The sequence below is a fragment of the Vipera berus genome, assembly GCF_964194415.1.
Source record: "Vipera berus genome assembly, chromosome: 1".
In the NCBI taxonomy this organism is placed as follows: domain Eukaryota; kingdom Metazoa; phylum Chordata; class Lepidosauria; order Squamata; family Viperidae; genus Vipera; species Vipera berus.
In genome coordinates, this window is record NC_138202.1 from 65,125,087 (window position 1) to 65,144,315 (window position 19,229).

The 19,229-nt window shown below is 40.7% G+C and overlaps 2 protein-coding genes across 5 annotated transcripts in view; one reads left to right on the plus strand and one right to left on the minus strand.

Annotated features, from left to right (window-relative positions):
* AVEN (apoptosis and caspase activation inhibitor) overlaps positions 1–11,744 on the minus strand; it is a 131,000-nt gene extending 119,256 nt beyond the window's left edge. For 3 of the 4 annotated variants that reach the window (XR_014027372.1, XM_081334958.1, XM_081334957.1), the window contains exon 1: positions 11,473–11,744. Coding sequence is in view for 2 of the 4 variants with exons in the window: in XM_081334958.1 (XP_081191084.1) it covers positions 11,473–11,667 (195 nt within the window). In the remaining 2 variants the exon portion in view is untranslated. The remainder of the gene's footprint in view (positions 1–11,472) is intronic. The other variant, XM_081334959.1, reaches the window with a different exon arrangement.
* A 5,330-nt stretch (positions 11,745–17,074) lies between these two features.
* On the plus strand, positions 17,075–19,228 carry CHRM5 (cholinergic receptor muscarinic 5; the record flags this gene model as incomplete). The annotated part of the gene is made up of 1 exon (XM_081314856.1): positions 17,075–19,228. One exon carries the CDS (start codon positions 17,075–17,077, stop codon positions 18,662–18,664), a length of 1,590 nt encoding a protein of 529 aa, XP_081170982.1. The 3' UTR covers positions 18,665–19,228.
* Between the last annotated feature and the right edge of the window lies 1 nt (position 19,229).

The following is a 19,229-nucleotide window of genomic DNA, read 5'->3' on the forward strand; positions in this document are numbered from 1 at the left end:
TCTGTGAATTGCGGTAGTTAAGTTCACAAGACATATATATATATATATATATATATATATATATATATATATATATATATATATATATATATATATATATATATATATATATCCAAACCAAACAAAGAATTTTATACCAAAACACCATGAGTGAATCAGGTCTAGGACTGTAAGGTACAATCCTAAATCACTGAGCTTAGTTGGGCTTGTTTCTGAATAGACACAAGCAGACTCCATTTCAATGTTGTAATCCCTTGCACAATTATCTGAGTAATCATGCATAAAATGGAAAATAATTGGAAATGCAGCTTACTGAGAATTACATTTTATCACACAATTGAAGAACAGTGTCCTTGTATAAACAACGCTGCCAATAGATTGAGGCTTTTAAATATTTGACTAAGTTGTAAAGTATGCATTATAGCCCATTCAAATTATTTTTTCTGGGACTACTTTCCTATTGAAAAGCAACATTAAACGAAAACAAATTATCTTGTAAGTGCAAATGCAAGGTTATCTCCTTGCTGGAGAAGGAGGTGGGAGGAATGAAGGCCAGCCTTTCTTTTTTAAGGCTTAACAAGGCTTAACCATTTGTACTGTAAATGTTTTGTAGTTCTCCCAATGAAACCTTTGAGGAAAAGAATTCCCAAGCTATTAAAAAAAAAGGAAAGCAAAGCGAAGCAGCCGTAGGTACTACACGAAGAGGTCTTAACAAGGTCTGTAAAAAGAGAACAAGTACAAAAAGTTGTTCAGTATCAGAGGTAGGAGGTGGGGGATGACAAGGAAGATTTCCAATGAGAGTAGTGAATATTTGCAGTTATGTGGTATAAATCAGTGGACCCTAACCTTTTGGGCACCAGAAACCGGTTCTGGGGAGAGAAGATTTTTTCCACAGACCAGAAAGGCGTGTGGTTTCACATGCTGCCTGGATCCCGCAGATGGGGCTTCACTTGTTTGTGCGGCCTGGTTTTTGGCATGCCACAGACCGGGGAAGTCTATGGACCGCAGATTGAGGACCCCTGGTATAAACAAACAAAAGAGATGGCCCATGTGACAGAAACTGACCACCCAACTTGAGGCTCTGAACATGGCAGTCTGTGCACCATATCACTTGAAATAATTTTATCACTCCAATCTTACAGAACAATGGAAAGAACTATCAACTCTGAGGGGATGAAGAGTGAATACACCGACAAGCTGTGAGAAGAAAAAGGAGATGTATAGAAACAATGGGAAATGGTTAATAAATAAGGAGAAATACAAACTGGTAGTTCAACCCTATAGAGGAGTCAGGAATGGCTAAACTTAAGAAAGAGATGGTGAGGCATGCAAACTGTAATATAGGGGCTTGGGGATACATTTGAAATGAAGTAAGAGTGAAGGAGGCAGTTGGTTTGTTATGTTGTTAGTCTATCTTATAGTGTTGTTAGTCTGTTTTATGACTAAAGAGCATCCACTGAATCTCTGACAAGCCTGACACTAACCTAGTTCAGTATTGTTAAAAATACAGCAAGAATCCATATTACTACTTTAAAGTAACTGAAGTCTCCAGTGACAGATGAATTATATCTTAAACTGTTAAAGGTGCTGGCAGAAAAGATCTGAAAACTAGTAATGTAATTTTTGAAAACCACTGGAGAAAAAATGAGATGCCAGTAGAGAGGAGAAAAGCAAACATAGTCCCAAAATATGTTTTTATAAAAAAGGACCCAATAATCTACCGATTTAATGTCTAACCCTGGGCAAAGTATTGAAATATATTATGGAGGAACATTATCTGTAAACAGTTGGGAAAAAATGCTACCATTATCTAAAGCCAGCATAGGTTTATCAAAATCAACATCAACGAAGACAAGTATCAGGTCAGATTCACATTATCTTGCTAAAGGACATGTTGTGGATGTGATGTACTTCGATCTCAGTAAAGTTTTCCACAAAGTCCAGGCTACATTCATAAAAGCACTGTGTTCACTCCATGAAAGGTAATAATTTTTCTACGCACTGTATTTCACGTGGAACATGCAGAAGCTAGAGCAGATTCCAAGGAAAGCTACTCAGAGGATAAGGCTTTGGAAAACCAACAGTGAGGAGCAGCTAAGGGAGATAAGGATGTTTAGCTAGAAAAAGCAAAGCAAAAGAAATAGGATACTTATTTACCTATACAGTATTTAAAAGGCTGACACATGCAAAAGGAAATGGGCTGGTTTTCTGTTGAAAATAAAGCCTAATGGGTTCAATTAAAACAAAGGACAGTCAAACTGGATATTAGAAGGAATCGGACAAGCAGTGGAACAGCTACCTATAATAGTGATAGTTTCCCTCCCTGAAGTTTTCAAATGGAATCTAAGATGGCCACCTGTTGGGGATAATGGACTCCTAACCTGAAAAGTGGGTTGGACCAGAAGACATTCTAGGGCTCTATGAAATAATAATGAGAGGAAAGTGGTTTTGCTTTTCCTCCTTCAGCTTAGTCATTTCATTGTGATGTGAAGAAAGGTTATTCTGTCAATGTGGTTCTTAAGAGTTCTATACCAAACTTGGTGTGACAGGAGAAAACTTGATTCTGCTATTTTAAATCAGTGCAGTTGGCTAATGCTCCAGAGCTTTACTGGAGACTAAACTTATGGAATCTGGTTCCAAGAGCACAGAGCCCTAGGAAGGGCATTGTATGTTCCCTCACTTAGATATTTGAGCTTATTCCTACATACCAGCAGTAAAGACTGGATTGTCAACACAGATGGTCAAAGAACTTCGAATCCCTACATTTCTCTTTTTAAAAAAAGCTTTCAAAGAGTGTGTCTTCTGGTGATTGCCAAGGCAAAACTCTGCAATTTCTTGGCAAGATTTCAGAAGCAGTTTGCTATTGCTTTCTTCCTAGGGGGTTGAGAGACAGTGACTGACTCAAGTTCACCCAGCTGGCTTCATACTTAAGACAGGATTAGAACTCGTGGTCTCCTGGTTTCTAGCTTGGTTTTTTAACAATTACCAAACTGACTCTCTTATACAGTGAAATTGGTTCTCTTCTATACATTAAAGATATACAAAGATCGACCTTAGTTGTGGCAGTAATTGGAAGTGGAATCATGGGACTCTCCCCGATCATTAGGCAAGGGAGGAATCAAGCCAATCCCATCTTGATTCCTTCCAGTCCCAAGTCTTAGTAAGATAAGGGACCATATTTTCTTCAATTCCCACCACCACCAAGCCCCCATCTCTGCACTTTGGTCACCCTGCACTCTGCTGCCTCTGCCAGCCCTGGGCTCTGTTCATCCTGTGCTCTGCTCATCCTGCCCTCTACTCACCCTGCCTCTCTGTACTTTACAGGCCCTGCTGCCCTGCCATCCCCAGGTGACTTTTGCCATCTTCCTCCTGTTGTTTACAAGGCGTACTCAGCCTGGCCCTTCATAAGGGCCTTTCTCCCACGGCTGCATGCAGCCTGGTCCAAATCATGTACAGTTCTCTTGCAAAATGTAAGTACCATTCCTTCAACACCAACATAACTTCAACGCTTGCTGAACAAATGGTCAGTAAGCAAGGACTAAATGTATATTGAATGTATATTAAAACATATATTGAACATATATATATTCTATGGCACAGGTGTCAAACTCGCCGCATCATGTGATGTGTCGCGACATATCGCAACTTTTTTGCAATACTGGAGCTGGGGGTGGGGGTGGCCTCCGCATGATGCAACCAGCCCACGGGCTAGCAGTTTGACACCCCTGTTCTATGACCTCCCAAGCAGTTGTGTCTCCTTTCTTTGTCAAAAAAGAAGCTCCTTTTTATATTTGTTACTTTAGCCAATGTAATCATAAGGGACCACCAGAAAATCTATGTGTTTAGTGACCTGAAATCAAAATGTCTTCATTCACTATCAAAATTAATGGAAAATGCCTTAGTTAGTTAGTTATAAATTCAAAGATGATGATTATTTCAAACTCATTATGCTAGTGTTGATGGTAATAATTAAGTTATTTTAGATCATTTGAAATTTATAAAGGTTTTATTGCTCACTCAAAGTCAAAAGCTTCTGGGCAAGTAAAATCAACAACACTCACAAAACATATTATAAAAAATTAAGAATAGTAATCAATTCACTACTCGTATATTAAATAATAAATAAATCCTCCCCCAACATGGATGCCCCTTCATGGATTACTGCCTTGTCGTGGCGAAGGGGCTTGCGTAATTCAATGAAGCTATGAGCTATGCCGTGCAGGGCCACCCAAGACGGACAGGTCATAGCCGAGAGTTCTGACAAAACATGATCCACTGGAGAAGGAAATGGCAACCCACTCCAGTATCTTTGCCATGAAAACCCTATGTACCAAAAGGCAAAACGATATGACGCTGGAAGATGAGCCCCTCAGGTCGGAAGGCGTCCAATATGCTACTGGGGAAGAGCAGAGGGCTAGTACGAGTAGCGCCAGAAAGAATGAAGCGACTGGGCCAAAGCCGAAAGGACGCTCAGCTGTGGATGTGTCTGGTGGTGAAAGGAAAGTCCGATGCTGTAAAGATTTTTTCTCCATAGGAACCTGGAATGTAAGATCCATGAATCAAGGAAAGCTGGACGTGGTCAAACAAGAGATGACAAGACTGAACATCGACATCTTAGGTATCAGCGAACTAAAATGGACAGGAATGGGTGAATTTAATTCAGATGACCATCAGGTATACTACTACGGGCAAGAATCCCTCAGAAGAAATGGAGTAGCCTTCATAGTCAATAAAAGAGTAGGAAAATCAATACTGGGATACAATCCTCAAAATGACAGAATGATCTCAGTTCGAATCCAAGGCAAACCATTCAATATCACAGTAGTCCAAGTCTATGCCCCAACCACCAGTGCTGAAGAGGATGAAATTGACCGGTTCTATGAAGCCCTACAGCACCTTATAGAACTAACACCAAAAAATGATGTCCTTATCATCATGGGGGATTGGAATGCTAAAGTAGGAAGCCAAAAGATAACCGGAATAATAGGCAAGTTTGGCCTTGGAGTACAAAATGAAGCAGGGCACAGGCTGATAGAATTTTGTCAAGAGAATACGATGGTCATAGCAAACACTCTTTTCCAACAACCCAAGAGACGGCTCTACACATGGACATCACCAGACGGTCATCACAGAAATCAGATTGACTATATGCTCTGCAGCCAAAGATTTAGAAGCTCTATACAGTCAGTAAAAACAAGACCAGGAGCTGACTGTGGCTCAGACCATGAGCTTCTCCTTGCAAAGTTTAAGCTTAAACTGAAGAAAGTAGGGAAAAGCACTAGGCCACTCAGGTATGAATTAAATCATATCCCTGTTGAATATACAGTAGAGGTGACAAATAGATTTAAGGAATTAGATCTGATAGACAGAGTGCCTGAAGCACTATGGACAGAGGTTCGCGACATTGTACAACAGGTAGCAACCAAAACCATCCCAAAGAAAAAGAAATGCAAGAAAGCAAAATGGCTGTCTGAGGAAGCTTTGCAAATAGCTAAGGAAAGGAGGGAAGCGAAAGGCAAGGGAGAAAAACATACATATGCCCAATTGAATGCAGAATTCCAGAGAATAGCTAGAAGAGATAAGAATGCCTTCTTAAATGAACAGTGCAAAGAAATAGAAGAAAACAATAGAATAGGGAGGACCAGAGATCTTTTCAAGAAAATTGGAGAGATGAAGGGAACGTTTAATGCAAAAATGGGCATGATAAAGGACCAAAATGGCAGGGACCTAACAGAGGCAGAAGAGATTAAGAAGAGGTGGCAAAATTACACAGAAGAACTATACAAGAATGAGCTTAATGTCCCTGATAATCACAATGAGGTGGTCACTGACCTCGAGCCAGACATCCTAGAATGTGAAGTGAAGTGGGCCTTAGAAAAGCTGAGCAACAACAAAGCTAGTGGAGGTGACAGTATTCCAGCTGAGCTATTCAAAATCTTAAAAGACAGTGCAGTAAAAGTGCTACACTCAATTTGCCAGCAAATTTGGAAAACTCAACAGTGGCCACAGGATTGGAAAAGATCAGTTTACATTCCAATTCCAAAGAAAGGCAGTGCCAAAGAATGTTCAAACTATCGCACCATTGCACTCATTTCTCATGCTAGTAAAGTCATGCTTAAAATCCTACAAGCTAGACTTCAGCAGTATGTGGATCGAGAACTACCAGAAGTACAGGCAGGATTTCGAAGAGGCAGAGGAACTAGAGATCAAATTGCCAACATACGCTGGATCATGGAGAAAGCTAGGGAGTTCCAGAAAAACATCTACTTCTGCTTCATTGACTATGCTAAAGCCTTTGATTGTGTGGATCATAACAAACTGTGGCAAGTTCTTAAAGAGATGGGAATACCAGACCATCTTATTTGTCTCTTGAGAAACCTATATGCGGGCCAAGAAGCAACAGTGAGAACTGGACACGGAACCACTGATTGGTTCAAAATTGGGAAAGGAGTCCGGCAAGGCTGTATACTGTCGCCCTGCCTATTTAACTTATATGCAGAGCACATCATGAGAAAGGCAGGGCTAGATGAATCAAAAGTTGGAATTAAGATTGCCGGAAGAAATATCAACAACCTAAGATACGCAGATGATACCACTCTAATGGCAGAAAGTGAAGAAGAACTAAAGAGCCTCTTGTTGCGGGTGAAGAAGGAGAGTGCAAAACTTGGGTTGAAACTTAACATTAAGAAAACCAAGATCATGGCATCTGGCCCTCTCAATTCCTGGCAAATAGATGGGGAAGAAATGGAGGTAGTGACAGATTTTATTTTCCTGGGCTCCAAGATCACTGCAGATGGGGACTGTAGCCAAGAAATTAAAAGACGCTTGCTCCTGGGGAGGAAAGCCATGACAAATCTAGACAGCACACTAAAAAGCAGAGATATCACCCTGTCAACAAAAGTGCGTATAGTCAAGGCTATGGTCTTCCCAGTTGCAATGTATGGCAGTGAAAGTTGGACCATAAGAAAGGCTGAGCGCCAAAGAATTGAGGCCTTTGAACTATGGTGCTGGAGAAGACTCCTGCGAGTCCCTTGGACTGCAAGGCGATCAAACCGGTCAGTCCTAGAGGAGATCAATCCTGACTGCTCTTTAGAAGGCCAGATCCTGAAGCTAAAACTCAAATACTTTGGCCACCTAATGAGAAGGAAGGACTCACTGGAGAAAAGCCTAATGCTGGGAAAGATCGAGGGCAATAGAAGAAGGGGACGACAGAGAATGAGGTGGCTGGATGGAGTCACTGAAGCAGTAGGCGTGAGCTTAAATGGACTCCAGAAGATGGTAGAGGACAGAAAGGCCTGGAGGAATGTTGTCCATAGGGTCGCGATGGGTCGGACACGACTTCGCAGCTAACAACAACAACAACATGGATGCTAATAAACCTAACTCAGGTTGAAGTCTTAGTAAAATCCAACTAACTTTAAAGCTCTGAAAACCATGAGAGGGAGGTTTATGTGGAAACAAAGAGTTCCAAAGTGTGAGGGCTGCCACAGGACCATGCAACCATTATAAATACACGCTGATTACCAAGTGCTTGAATTTTAATTTATTTTTTATTTTTATTTTAATTCCATTTATATCCCGCCCTTCTCCGAAGACTCAGGGCGGCTTACAAGCTTAGCAGTAGCCTTCATTCTATGTATATGCCTGCTTATTAGGGCTTTCACACACACACCCAAGCGGCATTATTACAAAGTCAGCTTAATTGCCCCCAACAATCTGGGTCCTCATTTTACCTACCTCGGAAGGATGGAAGGCTGAGTCAACCATGAGCCTGGTGGGACTCGAACCTGCACTAATTGCAGGCAGCTGGTGTTACTTAAGGAGGCATTAGCCCACTGCTCCACCAAGGCCCACTGCTCCACCATAGTCATCTGACTATGGGGATCCTATGATGGTTGTAAGAGTGAGGACCGGTCAAAAGTCACTTTTTTCAATGTCATTGTAATTTTGAATGGTTGCTAAACAAATGGTTGTAAATAGAGGACAATTGGCACTTATAGTCAAATGTCACCACAGTTCAAAAGAAAAGTATCAAAATATGTGATTTATAAATGAGATCAGTTTCCTACAGATTAAAGGAAATAATATATATTCATCCAATCTTACAAGAACTAGGCCCTCTGCAGTTGCTCATCTGTGATGAAATCCAACGACATTTAACATTTATATATTTACCTATCGTACCTGTTTTAAATGAATAGAGCCAGTGTTCCTTTGTAAGACTCCTGCTGTTCTGAATGCTGTTTGCCAGTTCAAAACTACTGAAACGTCCTGTTGTTTTAGATTAGTTACTTCAATTAAAAAAAATCTATTAACTGTTATCCTTGACAGCTGCATGGAACCCAAATTTTCAGAAGCAATATGGAAACAAGTACCAGGGGAGAAAAGAATAAACTAGGGATGGCATTTGCAGTTATCTCACAAAAACATCCAGTTAGCCATGGCTTAAGATACTTTCCATAAATGGCTTTGATGTGTGTAGCAAGACAACTGTTTGTTTCTTTCTTGATAGCTAACATTTAAAAACCCCTAGTAATTTTACAGAGGTGAGCAAAGGCATGCCATTTACAAAGCTGAAGCCATGTGAAGCATAATTTACTTAAAATGTTTAGCCAGCTAATGAATCAGAAGTTAAGGAAAATATAAGTTTTCATTTGTTACACAACCTGAATTTTACTGGAGTGTGAAATGACTGCCCAAACATTTCCATTATTATTTTGCTACTATAGTACTGTACTGATTGTGAGCATGCTGCTGTAACAGATGTATATTAAGCATTAAACCATATACATTTTTAGAAAATGAACTGTGCCTCTTTATAAAGATGTCATGCCATGCAGTTAAACTGGGGTAATACCATGTCTTTGTTAACAAAAGTGTATCTTCATTGTGATTTCACTTATTTTATATAACATGCTTGGAAAGACTTATATCTTTCAATTCCTGGGCCAACCTAAAGGACCAGCCAAACATCTCTGCATTGTTGTAACTATCATGCATAAGGCAGCAAAGTACTTGTGGGACCACCATCCTTTTAGGTTAAAGTTTGTGATTATAGATAATACCTGTTAGTAGTTTGATTCCATGAAAGAATCCTTTAATCCCCACCAACACACACACAAAAAAGATGATTTGATTTGAAATTATTGGGAGACTTCTCTGGTTTTACTTTGATTTAAACATGATGGCACTAGAAATGTAAATAAAACCTAGTTACATAAAAGTGAATGTAGCAGGAATCACATTGTCACTGGGGGGGGGAACAATAGACTGAGATCCCATGGAAACATTACAGGAATGAAATCTGATTTGCCGAAAGGAAAGAACTTGAGATCATCCCATATGTACTTCAAAAAACTGTTCGTTTTCTTCAGTAGACTGCAGGAACCTAGGTTTTCACAATTGGCTTGCAAACAGTTGAGGGTTATGAGATTTCACCAAGCTCAAGTCCCACAATGCAGTCTTTACAGATTCAAGGTTCACTCAAACCTCACTTCTTAATCACTTGAATGTATCAAAAGGGTAATTAAAGTGTTGATTTCACAAAGTTTTAAATAGATTAAGGGTACAGATGGACTAGAATTATTTAAAATTTGTTATAAGAATCCTTTCTGCGGGAAACTGTTTACATCTCAAAAAAGAAAAATTTGAAGGTTGGTCACTAGAGAACACCAGAAGGAAATGAATACATCAAGGGATCTGTTGAACAAGATCTATAACTATTGGGTTTAGAAAATAATTTTAAAGATATCTGCTATTCGAGATAAACCAGATGGTATCATGGAAAAAGAACAAGTTGCACTGAATAAAACTGAAATTGATTTTAAATGTGAATTTAAAAACAATAATCTACAAGAAAGAGATGAAAAAACATGAAATGTTTTGCACTGTTGGATATACAAATGAAATAATGTCTCTTAACAATCTAAAAAGACAAATACTGAATCAGAAGAGGTTATCTTTTTATACTAGATTCACCAGAGGGGCTTGTTACAAATGATTCTGTGAGAAGAGACAATGAGAATATGAAGAGCGACATTGATAAATTGTTTAAACTGGATTTACAAATGGGGTTTCTGAAAATTGCCAATGATTTTGTGAGAAAAGACAAAAAGCATAAAAAGAATAGATGCTTAGACATTTATCTGACAGCACTAAAGATTCTTGTGAGAAAGGGGAAAGAATACAAAATTGGTTTATTTGATCAAGGTTTAAATAGGTGGAGTATTATTTGGGTAATATTTACTAATTTATAAAAGGTTTTACTTACCTAAAGAGATGAAACAGGGTGATTTGTTTAAACAGAAAATGAGATATAAATGCAAAAGGAAAAATTCAAAGTAAGTTTATTAGATATAGCTTGTAATAGTTGTCATTATTTATGATAACCCTTAATGGACTTTTGCTGATTTATGATGGAGTGATGAGGCCTTAAAGATTTGTTTATTTAGAGATGGTTGGTTCCACTGTAAGGGATGGTGACAAGTTGTTAATGTAAAGGATGGTGATGTTGTATATTTTTGCTTCTTTTGATGTTGGTTCTTCTTTAACTGCACCTTTTTACTTTTCTAATTTTTTTGTTTTCATTTTTTTATTTTTTAGTTTGTATTAAGTTTTCTATGTGTAATCCGTAATAAAAAATATTATAAAAACATAATGTAATTGGGTAATTGGTTACTATATGTCAGTACATCAGAAATTCATGTCAGATGCATACCACATTAATATGCTAATGTTGCACACACAGGAACTGCAACCTGATATAAATACAGACTGCAATTCAGTAATGAGTTTGATGCCCCCTCCCCCATTGGGGGCAAATCTCACTTTGTATTCGTAAAGCAGAGCAAATCTACTTATAGTTTTCACAGTGGTAAAATGTAGCATACTTCCAATATGGTTCTGTTTATCTGAATGGTAGCAGGGACATAAATTTATCCAGCCTCATGCCCATCCCACCTATCCACCCATCCCCGTGCATAACCTCTTTCTTCCTATTACTCTTCCAATTAACGCAATAAGGAATCAAACTCTAGAGAAATTTAGGAAGCTCAATACAGTAACCCTCCTTATATAACCAAAGAAAAACCTTTCTTTTGATACAAGGTGCAGTTCTATCGGACAGCCATTTGTCAGGAATGGGAGAGGGTTTCTTGCTTGAGCAAGAGGTTAGACTAGAAGACCTCCAAGGTCCCTTCCAACCCAATCAATCTCCGTTCTACGTTCCTTTCCGAAGACTCGCATTAACGTAGCCCCTAGATAAGCTACTGCATCAGGATCTCCCTTTTATCTCGGGAGGAACCTTAATAAAAAGGCAGCCCAGAGCCCGCGGGAGTTGCAGCAATAAGAAGTGGGCCTTCCCGGGACGGAGCCGTTTGCTCCGCTGCCTTTCTCTCCGAGGGGCACCGGAATAGCCGGCGACCGTCTCGGCCATGTCGTGGGAAGAAAGAGGGCGGTGCGGATTCCTCTTACCGACTCACAGCCGCGAGACGCGGAGGGAGCGGAAGCGGCTGCTCTGCCGCGAGCTCCCCGCCTGCCGCGTCCCCCGCCTCCTCGGCCGTGGCTGTCCTCGCTGCTGCTCTCCGCCGGCTTCTCCCTGCCGCCCGGCCGTCTTCGGTTGGGCCGGCCGCCTGCCCTTCGGGGCCGGCCGCCACGATCGGGCTGCATTGGAATGCCTCGGGCGACCCGCGCTTGACGCGGCCGGACTTTAGTGGGATTCGCGTGGCTCTCCGCCTCCGCCGGAAAACAGGCCGCTGCAGGAACTGGAGGCCGCGTCAGCCGGGCCCGAAGGATGGGGTCACTGAACCCGCGCCAGGCACTTCCCCGCCGGCGCTCTCTGCCTCGAGAAGCGGATCCGAAAGAGGAATCCCGCTGCGGGGCTGTTGCAAATGGTGCGCTCGGCTACTTTGCTTCGAGAAGAAATACAGAAAAGCGGATAAAATGGATCCAAGCCCAAATTTCTAATAGTTAATGGCATTATCCCATTTTCTTAAAGCATAATAAGACGTTATGATTAACTCTGGTGGTGATGTGAGTGCATCCATAAACATGCACGTTAAGAAGTAATTTCCCTTTAAATCCTTAACATCATAGAAAAGTAACTTAACTTGTACCAGAAGAAGTCACAAGTCCATTAATTCAAATAATGTACTTCATAACAACAATGCAGAACTGTATCTTAATCAAGTTCTGGAGAAACCCATAAAACCAATATCAAAGCAATACAAAATTAAAACATATAGCTCTGTCTCTTCCTCTGCAGCTGCACCTCACTTTTAAATAAGATGCCTTGTCCTGTGGATAGTTCAGTAGCATCTGGGAAGAGGCTTGTCAATACACAAACACACATAATATTTAATAGAAGAGTGTGCACAGAAGTGAAAGAAACCCCAAAGTTGCCATTGTAAAATCAAAGCCCCACCTCTTAGATTTGCACTGATGTGTGCAGGTACAAAGGGATGAGGCTGTGGCCTTCTTGGCTGATCCCTACGGAGACTTGTAATTTTATACATCTATAGGGATCCTTCACACATTTTTCTCACATGCATTTAACCACAACACAAAACATACCTTGGCAATGTCTATGGAAATTCTCAATCTCCCAGGTTATGGTTGTCCCAAAGGTGCTTTTCAAAAGGCAACTGGACTTTCTTGGGTTGTTTTTTTAAATACTTTTCGCTTCTCATCCAAGCTTCTTGGAAATATGTTCAAAGAAAAAACAAAGTCCTTTTGAAAAGCACCTTTGGGATAGCCTGGCAACCTTTTTGTTGAACACTTTCAGGATGTTAACTTCACCTGATACTACAAGTCATACATGATACAAGAGAAAGTGCCTACCTGGTCAATGTTAAATATTTTCCCTCTGGTTGAAACACATTTTTGTTTCACCAACCAGTCTATTGGGATGACCTCAAGAAGTTAACTTCAATCCAGCTCCGATTGGCCACTATGGGCTATTGGATATAAGCTCCCTTCTCTCTTAACTGTTCAGAGTCTCATTTTGGCCTCTTCTCTAATCTACCAGGGTTTTTGAGCTGAACCAACCTCAATATTTTAGTCTTTGTTGTAACAGTTTATTGTATTATCTTTTTTTTCCTGTTCATGTTTGATTTTTGGAGAATGCCTGGACAAGTCCTTACAGTTTCCTTGGCAGAAGGAATTTGCCATTTCCTTCTTCTTAAAGCTGAGAGAAAGTGACTGGCCCAAGGACATCCACCTGACTTTGTGCCTAAGGCAGGACTAAAACTGAGTCCCCCTGTTTCAGTCCAATGCTTTAACCACTACACCAAACTGGCTCTCATTGCATTATCCGTTACATTTCACATTGTTCTTTTTTGACAATGACATAATTCAATTTCTTCCGGCCCAACACCTTTTTTGGCCTTACTCTCTCTTTGTAGTATTTTCTCCGCTAAATGTCATCTTTGGTTTCTTTTATTAACTTGTCAGATCCAATTTCTATTTCTGTTTTTAAAGACTCCTTGAAGACTTATTTCAGTTCCAAAAATATGTTTGCAGTATAATAGGACCGTAGTATCTCTGATGTGCAGTGCAGTGCAGTGAAGTGCAGAAAGAATGCTATCTGAATCATCGCATATCAGATCTGGAGATTCACATCTGACTATATCTCAGGTTCTTAACTTTCCTTCTAGGTTGTGGAGCATGCATTTCATTCTGTTGGCTGGGGATAATAGGTGTTTTAGTCCAAAGTGGTTGGGCAGCACCAGCCTATGGAGGCCATCTGTGCATCTCTCAATATATTATTTTAGTTTATACTATTTTATTATTACACTTTGTTAATACTCACAGATGCATACCTGGCATCTAAAACCATCATCTGTGATCAGACGTTGCAACTCTAGTTTTCTGGTAGGGCCAATTGCTAGAACATTCTGACCTTTTTTGCCTTTAAACATTTTTTCCAGGTGGAAGATGTTAGCAGTAGAATGGAAATGAATTTGGTTTCCATTTCAATTTTCCATAGTACAATTAATCTAACTTTGAGTTGGCAAATTGTAGGAAATTATCATGGAACTTGATAAGATTCGGTTGCCTAGTTCTACTAAAGTTGCTTTTGCTACTTTTCAGTAAAGCTAGCACCAATACCTCATATAATGGTGTGCTGCCAAGCAGCTCTAACACAGAGACCTTGCAAAATGGAAATCAACTCTGTATAAATACACCTAAATGCTTGTTCTTTAGAGAAACTCTGAAATTAAACATGGTCTGCACTTCATAGCCTGTATATAAAATGGCTAAATAGCAAAACAGTACAATAAAGTTATGTTGTAAAACAGTTTTGTTTAATAAACTGAAGAATAAGATATAATTGGCTTAATTGTTTGCATAACACCAAGCTAGATATGAATCTGCCATCAGAAACTATGTTGCTTTTTCATTATTCAGTAGGCACTAAGAAACAATTTTATTGGGAGCCAGTGAATATACATGGAGATTAAGTTAAAGCTAACTTTTCCAGCTGTGACAATACAAACTGTGTGTATCACTTTTAGTTATAGTTAGTTTAGTTATAGTTTATTTGATTTATATACCGCCCTTCTCCTTGGTGGGACTCAGGGCGGTTCACAGGGCATACATAAGAAACACTATACAAAAATTAAAAAGAATTAAATCCATGCCCAATTAAAACAGAAGTACAGATTAAAAACAATTAAAAGCCCATAATCCCCCATCAGGCCAGACCAGCTAATTCGAACAGATGGGTCTTCAGGCCCCGACGGAAAGTTCGAAGGTCTGGTGCCATCCGGAGCTCCACCGGCAATTGATTCCATAAAGCCGGAGCCCCCACAGAGAAGGCCCTCCCCCTGGGGGCCACCAGTCGACATTCCCTGACTGGCGGCACCCTGAGGAGGCCCTCTCTGTGGGAACGCACAGGGCGGAGGGGAGTCGATGCCGGCAGCAGGTGGTCCCTGAGGTAACCCGGACCCATGCCATGTAGGGCCTTAAAGATCGTGACCAACACCTTGAACCTCACCCGAAAGACAACTGGTAACCAATGCAGCTCGCGGAGCAAAGGTGTAACATGGGAGTACCGGGAAACTCCCAAGACAACTCTCGCGGCCGCATTCTGTACCAGTTGGAGCCTCCGAGTGGTCTTCAAGGGAAGCCCCATGTAGAGAGCATTACAGTAGTCAAGGCGAGAGGTCACGAGCGCATGAGTGACTGTACACAGGGCATCCCGGTTCAGATAGGGCCGCAACTGGCGCACCAGGCGAACCTGGGCGAAAGCCCCCCTAGTCACGGCCACTATATGCTCTTCCAAAGTAAGCCGTGAATCTAGAAGGACTCCCAAGTTGCGAGCCCTATCCACGGGGGGTAAGAGCTCACCCCCCATAGAAAGAGATGGAACATTTGGAATGTCCCGGGATGCCGGAATGCACAGCCACTCAGTCTTGTCAGGGTTGAGCTGAAGTCTGTTCCTCCCCATCCAGACCCGAACCGCCTCCAGGCAACGGGACATCACGGCGAGGGCATCACTGGGGTGGTTTGGGGTCGAAAAGAAAAGTTGGGTATCATCGGCATACTGATGATACCCAACTCCAAAACCACGAATGATCTCACCCAGCGGTTTCATATAGATGTTGAACAGGAGAGGCGAGAGAACCGACCCCTGAGGAACTCCACAAACGAGAGACCTAGGGGCCGATCTCTGCCCCCCTGCCAACACCGACTCCGAGCGTCCCAGGAGATAGGAGGAGAACCACTGAAGAACTGTGCCTCCCACTCCCAATCCCCTGAGACGCCGCAGCAAGATACCATGGTCGATGGTATCGAAAGCCGCTGAGAGGTCTAATAGGACTAGGACAGAGGAATGTCCCCTATCCCGCGCCCTCCAGAGATCATTCACCAGAGCGACCAATGCCGTCTCCGTGCTGTACCCGGGCCTGAAACCCGATTGGTAGGGGTCCAGATAATCCGCTTCATCCAGGACCAGAGGGAGCTGATGCGCCACCACACTCTCAACAACCTTCGCAAGAAAGCGAAGGTTGGAGACTGGACGAAAGTTGTTCAAAACGGCTGGGTCCAGGGCAGGCTTCTTGAGGAGAGGTCTCACCACCGCCTCCTTCAAGACGGTGGGGAAATAACCCTCACTCAAAGAAGCAGATATAACCGCCTGGAGCCAGCCTCGTGTCCTCTCCCTAGCTGCATAAACCAGCCAGGAAGGGCACGGGTCCAACAAACATGTGGAGGAGCTCAGCCTCCCCATAATCCTGTCCACTTCATCAGGGGTCACAGAATCAAACTCTTCCCAGATAACATTAACAGACTCTGACAGATGCTTTATTTGTAAAGGTTATAGATAACCTTTATTTGTAAAAGTTATTGTATAGTAATAGGGAGGGGTTTAATCAATTTTTCATCAGGAAAGAAGGGATACAATTTACTAACATTTAACAGTGGTTAAAATTTTAAGATCATCACTCTAGACTAACATTTGTAAAACACAGCAATCTGAGAGCAGAGGAGACATATTGCTCAGATTCAGTTCAACCCAGGTTTGCTGCATATGTCCCCAATACCTTTGTTTGTTTGTTTGAAGCAGATACTTGCATGAACTTAAACATGAATTTTGTGTTTTGAAATCTTAATCTTGATTTCATATCTTCCCTTATAAATTACCTCTTTATTTCTTGTGGCAAGAAAGCATTATAAAAATGGTTTTTCAAGCCTGAAAATGAAACCCCCAATAATACTTCCACCTGGATTGCTGCTGAAGAATAGATGGAAAGCAGAGCCATTCAAAGTGGGTGTGTTAAGCAAAATGTGATAGTTTGAAAAGCAGATTTGGAAGAGTACTTGAGTTGCATTGCTGAACTGTTCTTCAAAAGATTCATATATACTTCATCTAAAATATCTTTGAAATTTGATGAAACCCACAATTAAAATTGGACAACAAATTAATAGTTTTCTAATGCTTAATTCATTTGGCAGGTGCCCTTCATTTTATGAATTTTTTTTCTCTGTTTGTCATTTAAAGGATATCTTCAAATTACAGATGAAGAACCTAGAGCAAACTAAAAGACACTGATGTTAATTCACCAAAAAAAAAAGAATGGAAGACAAGTTACACAGCAACTTGACCATCACCAATGGTTCAACTTCTAGCCAAAAACCACATGAAGGCCATAATCTTTGGGAAGTAATCACCATTGCTACTGTAACGGCCATTTTAAGCTTGATAACCATTGTGGGAAATGTTCTGGTAATGATATCATTCAAAGTCAACAGCCAGCTCAAAACAGTGAACAATTACTATTTACTCAGTCTTGCCTGTGCAGACCTTATAATTGGAATATTTTCTATGAATCTTTATACATCATACATATTAATAGGGCACTGGTCTCTTGGAATTTTGGCATGTGATTTATGGTTAGCACTCGATTATGTAGCTAGTAATGCTTCAGTAATGAATTTGTTAGTTATCAGTTTTGACAGATACTTTTCTATTACACGTCCTTTAACCTACAGGGCCAAACGCACACCCAGAAGAGCTGGGATTATGATTGGTTTGGCTTGGCTAATTTCTTTTATTCTGTGGGCACCTGTAATCTTATGCTGGCAGTATCTTGTAGGGGAGCGAACTGTCCCACCTGGAGAATGTCAAATACAATTTTTGTATGAGCCTATTGTTACCTTTGGTACCGCAATTGCTGCTTTCTATATCCCAGTTTCAGTGATGACTATTTTATATTGCCGCATTTACAAAGAGACTGAAAAACGAACCAAGGACTTAGCTGAGCTTCAGGGCTCCAGCTCTGTGACTGAGTTTGAAACGATAAAGCCTCAGAAAACATTGCTGAAATCTTGCTTTAGCTGTAGACAACAAAATTTGACCAAAAGAGACCAATCTCAGGCTTCGTGGTCTTCATCCAGTCGAAGTACTTCTGCCACAGCAAAAGCATCTCAGATTCAAAACACTTGCCAAGATTGGTCTAGGGCAGAGCAGCTGACCACTTGCAGCAGCTATGCCTCATCTGAAGAAGAGGAAAAATGTCCCCCTGACCCCGTCTTTCAAGTAGCTTACAAGACCCCTGTAAAAGGGAAGGTTGATGAGCAAAAAGTAGAGAAAAAGGAAGCTTTTATCAAAGACCAACATAAGGAGAATGACTATGACACCCAGAAATATTTTCTAACCCCAACCAAAAGTCAGGTGCAAAAAAGTAATAAATGTGTAGCTTATAAGTTCCGGTTGGTGGTTAAAGCTGGTGGTGCACCAGAAACTAACAATGGCTGCCGAAAAGTCAAAATCACTCCTTGTTCTGCCAGTTTATCCAAAGACGCTTCCATCAAAAATATGGATCCTAATCTAAGTAATCAAATTACTAAAAGGAAAAGAATGGTTCTTATAAAAGAACGTAAAGCAGCCCAGACTCTAAGTGCCATTCTTCTAGCTTTTATAATTACCTGGACCCCCTACAACATAATGGTATTGGTTTCCACATTCTGCTCAGATTGCATTCCTCCAACACTGTGGCATCTTGGCTATTGGTTGTGCTATGTAAATAGTACTGTGAACCCGATTTGTTATGCCTTGTGTAACAAAACATTCAGAAAAACCTTTAAGTTGTTGCTCTTCTGTCAGTGGAAGAAGAAAAAAATGGAAGAAAAATTATATTGGCAGGGTAATACAAAGCTGCCTTAAGTTAAAATGAAGTAGCTGAAACACAATGAACTTGGCCAGAGAGTGTATATTAGTTACAGGTCTTTATTTGTAAAGTTGTTGTTTTGTGTGTTTGGAAACAAAAGAAGCAACATTTCTATATTTATGATATGAAGGAAGCAGTCACAATGTTGAACATTTCTGTAATTGGAACAATTCAAAGGAGCATTTTGAGTGTTGTTATTAGGACATTTGGTTCTGCACTTCTGCTCAATAATGGCAGGACATAGGACCTTAATAACTGGTGGTTGAACAGATCCATAAATGTATTTGGTTCACATTCTTGCAGGGTAACATTATGCCTTCTTAAATATTTTTCCAGTACTTTTTCAAGTTAAATTATAGATCTGCAATATACTGAAGTTAGCACTGTTCACTTTGCAAAATTATCTACTAATTGAATGAATACAAAGGGAATGCATATATCTGTAGCCCATGATAAATGATTGGAATTGTTTTTTGGAAGGCAAAAATGTTCCTGATGTCATCTTGAGTTATGAACAATGACTGAATTTGAATTCATCTTTTATTTTAATTGGGGCTAGAT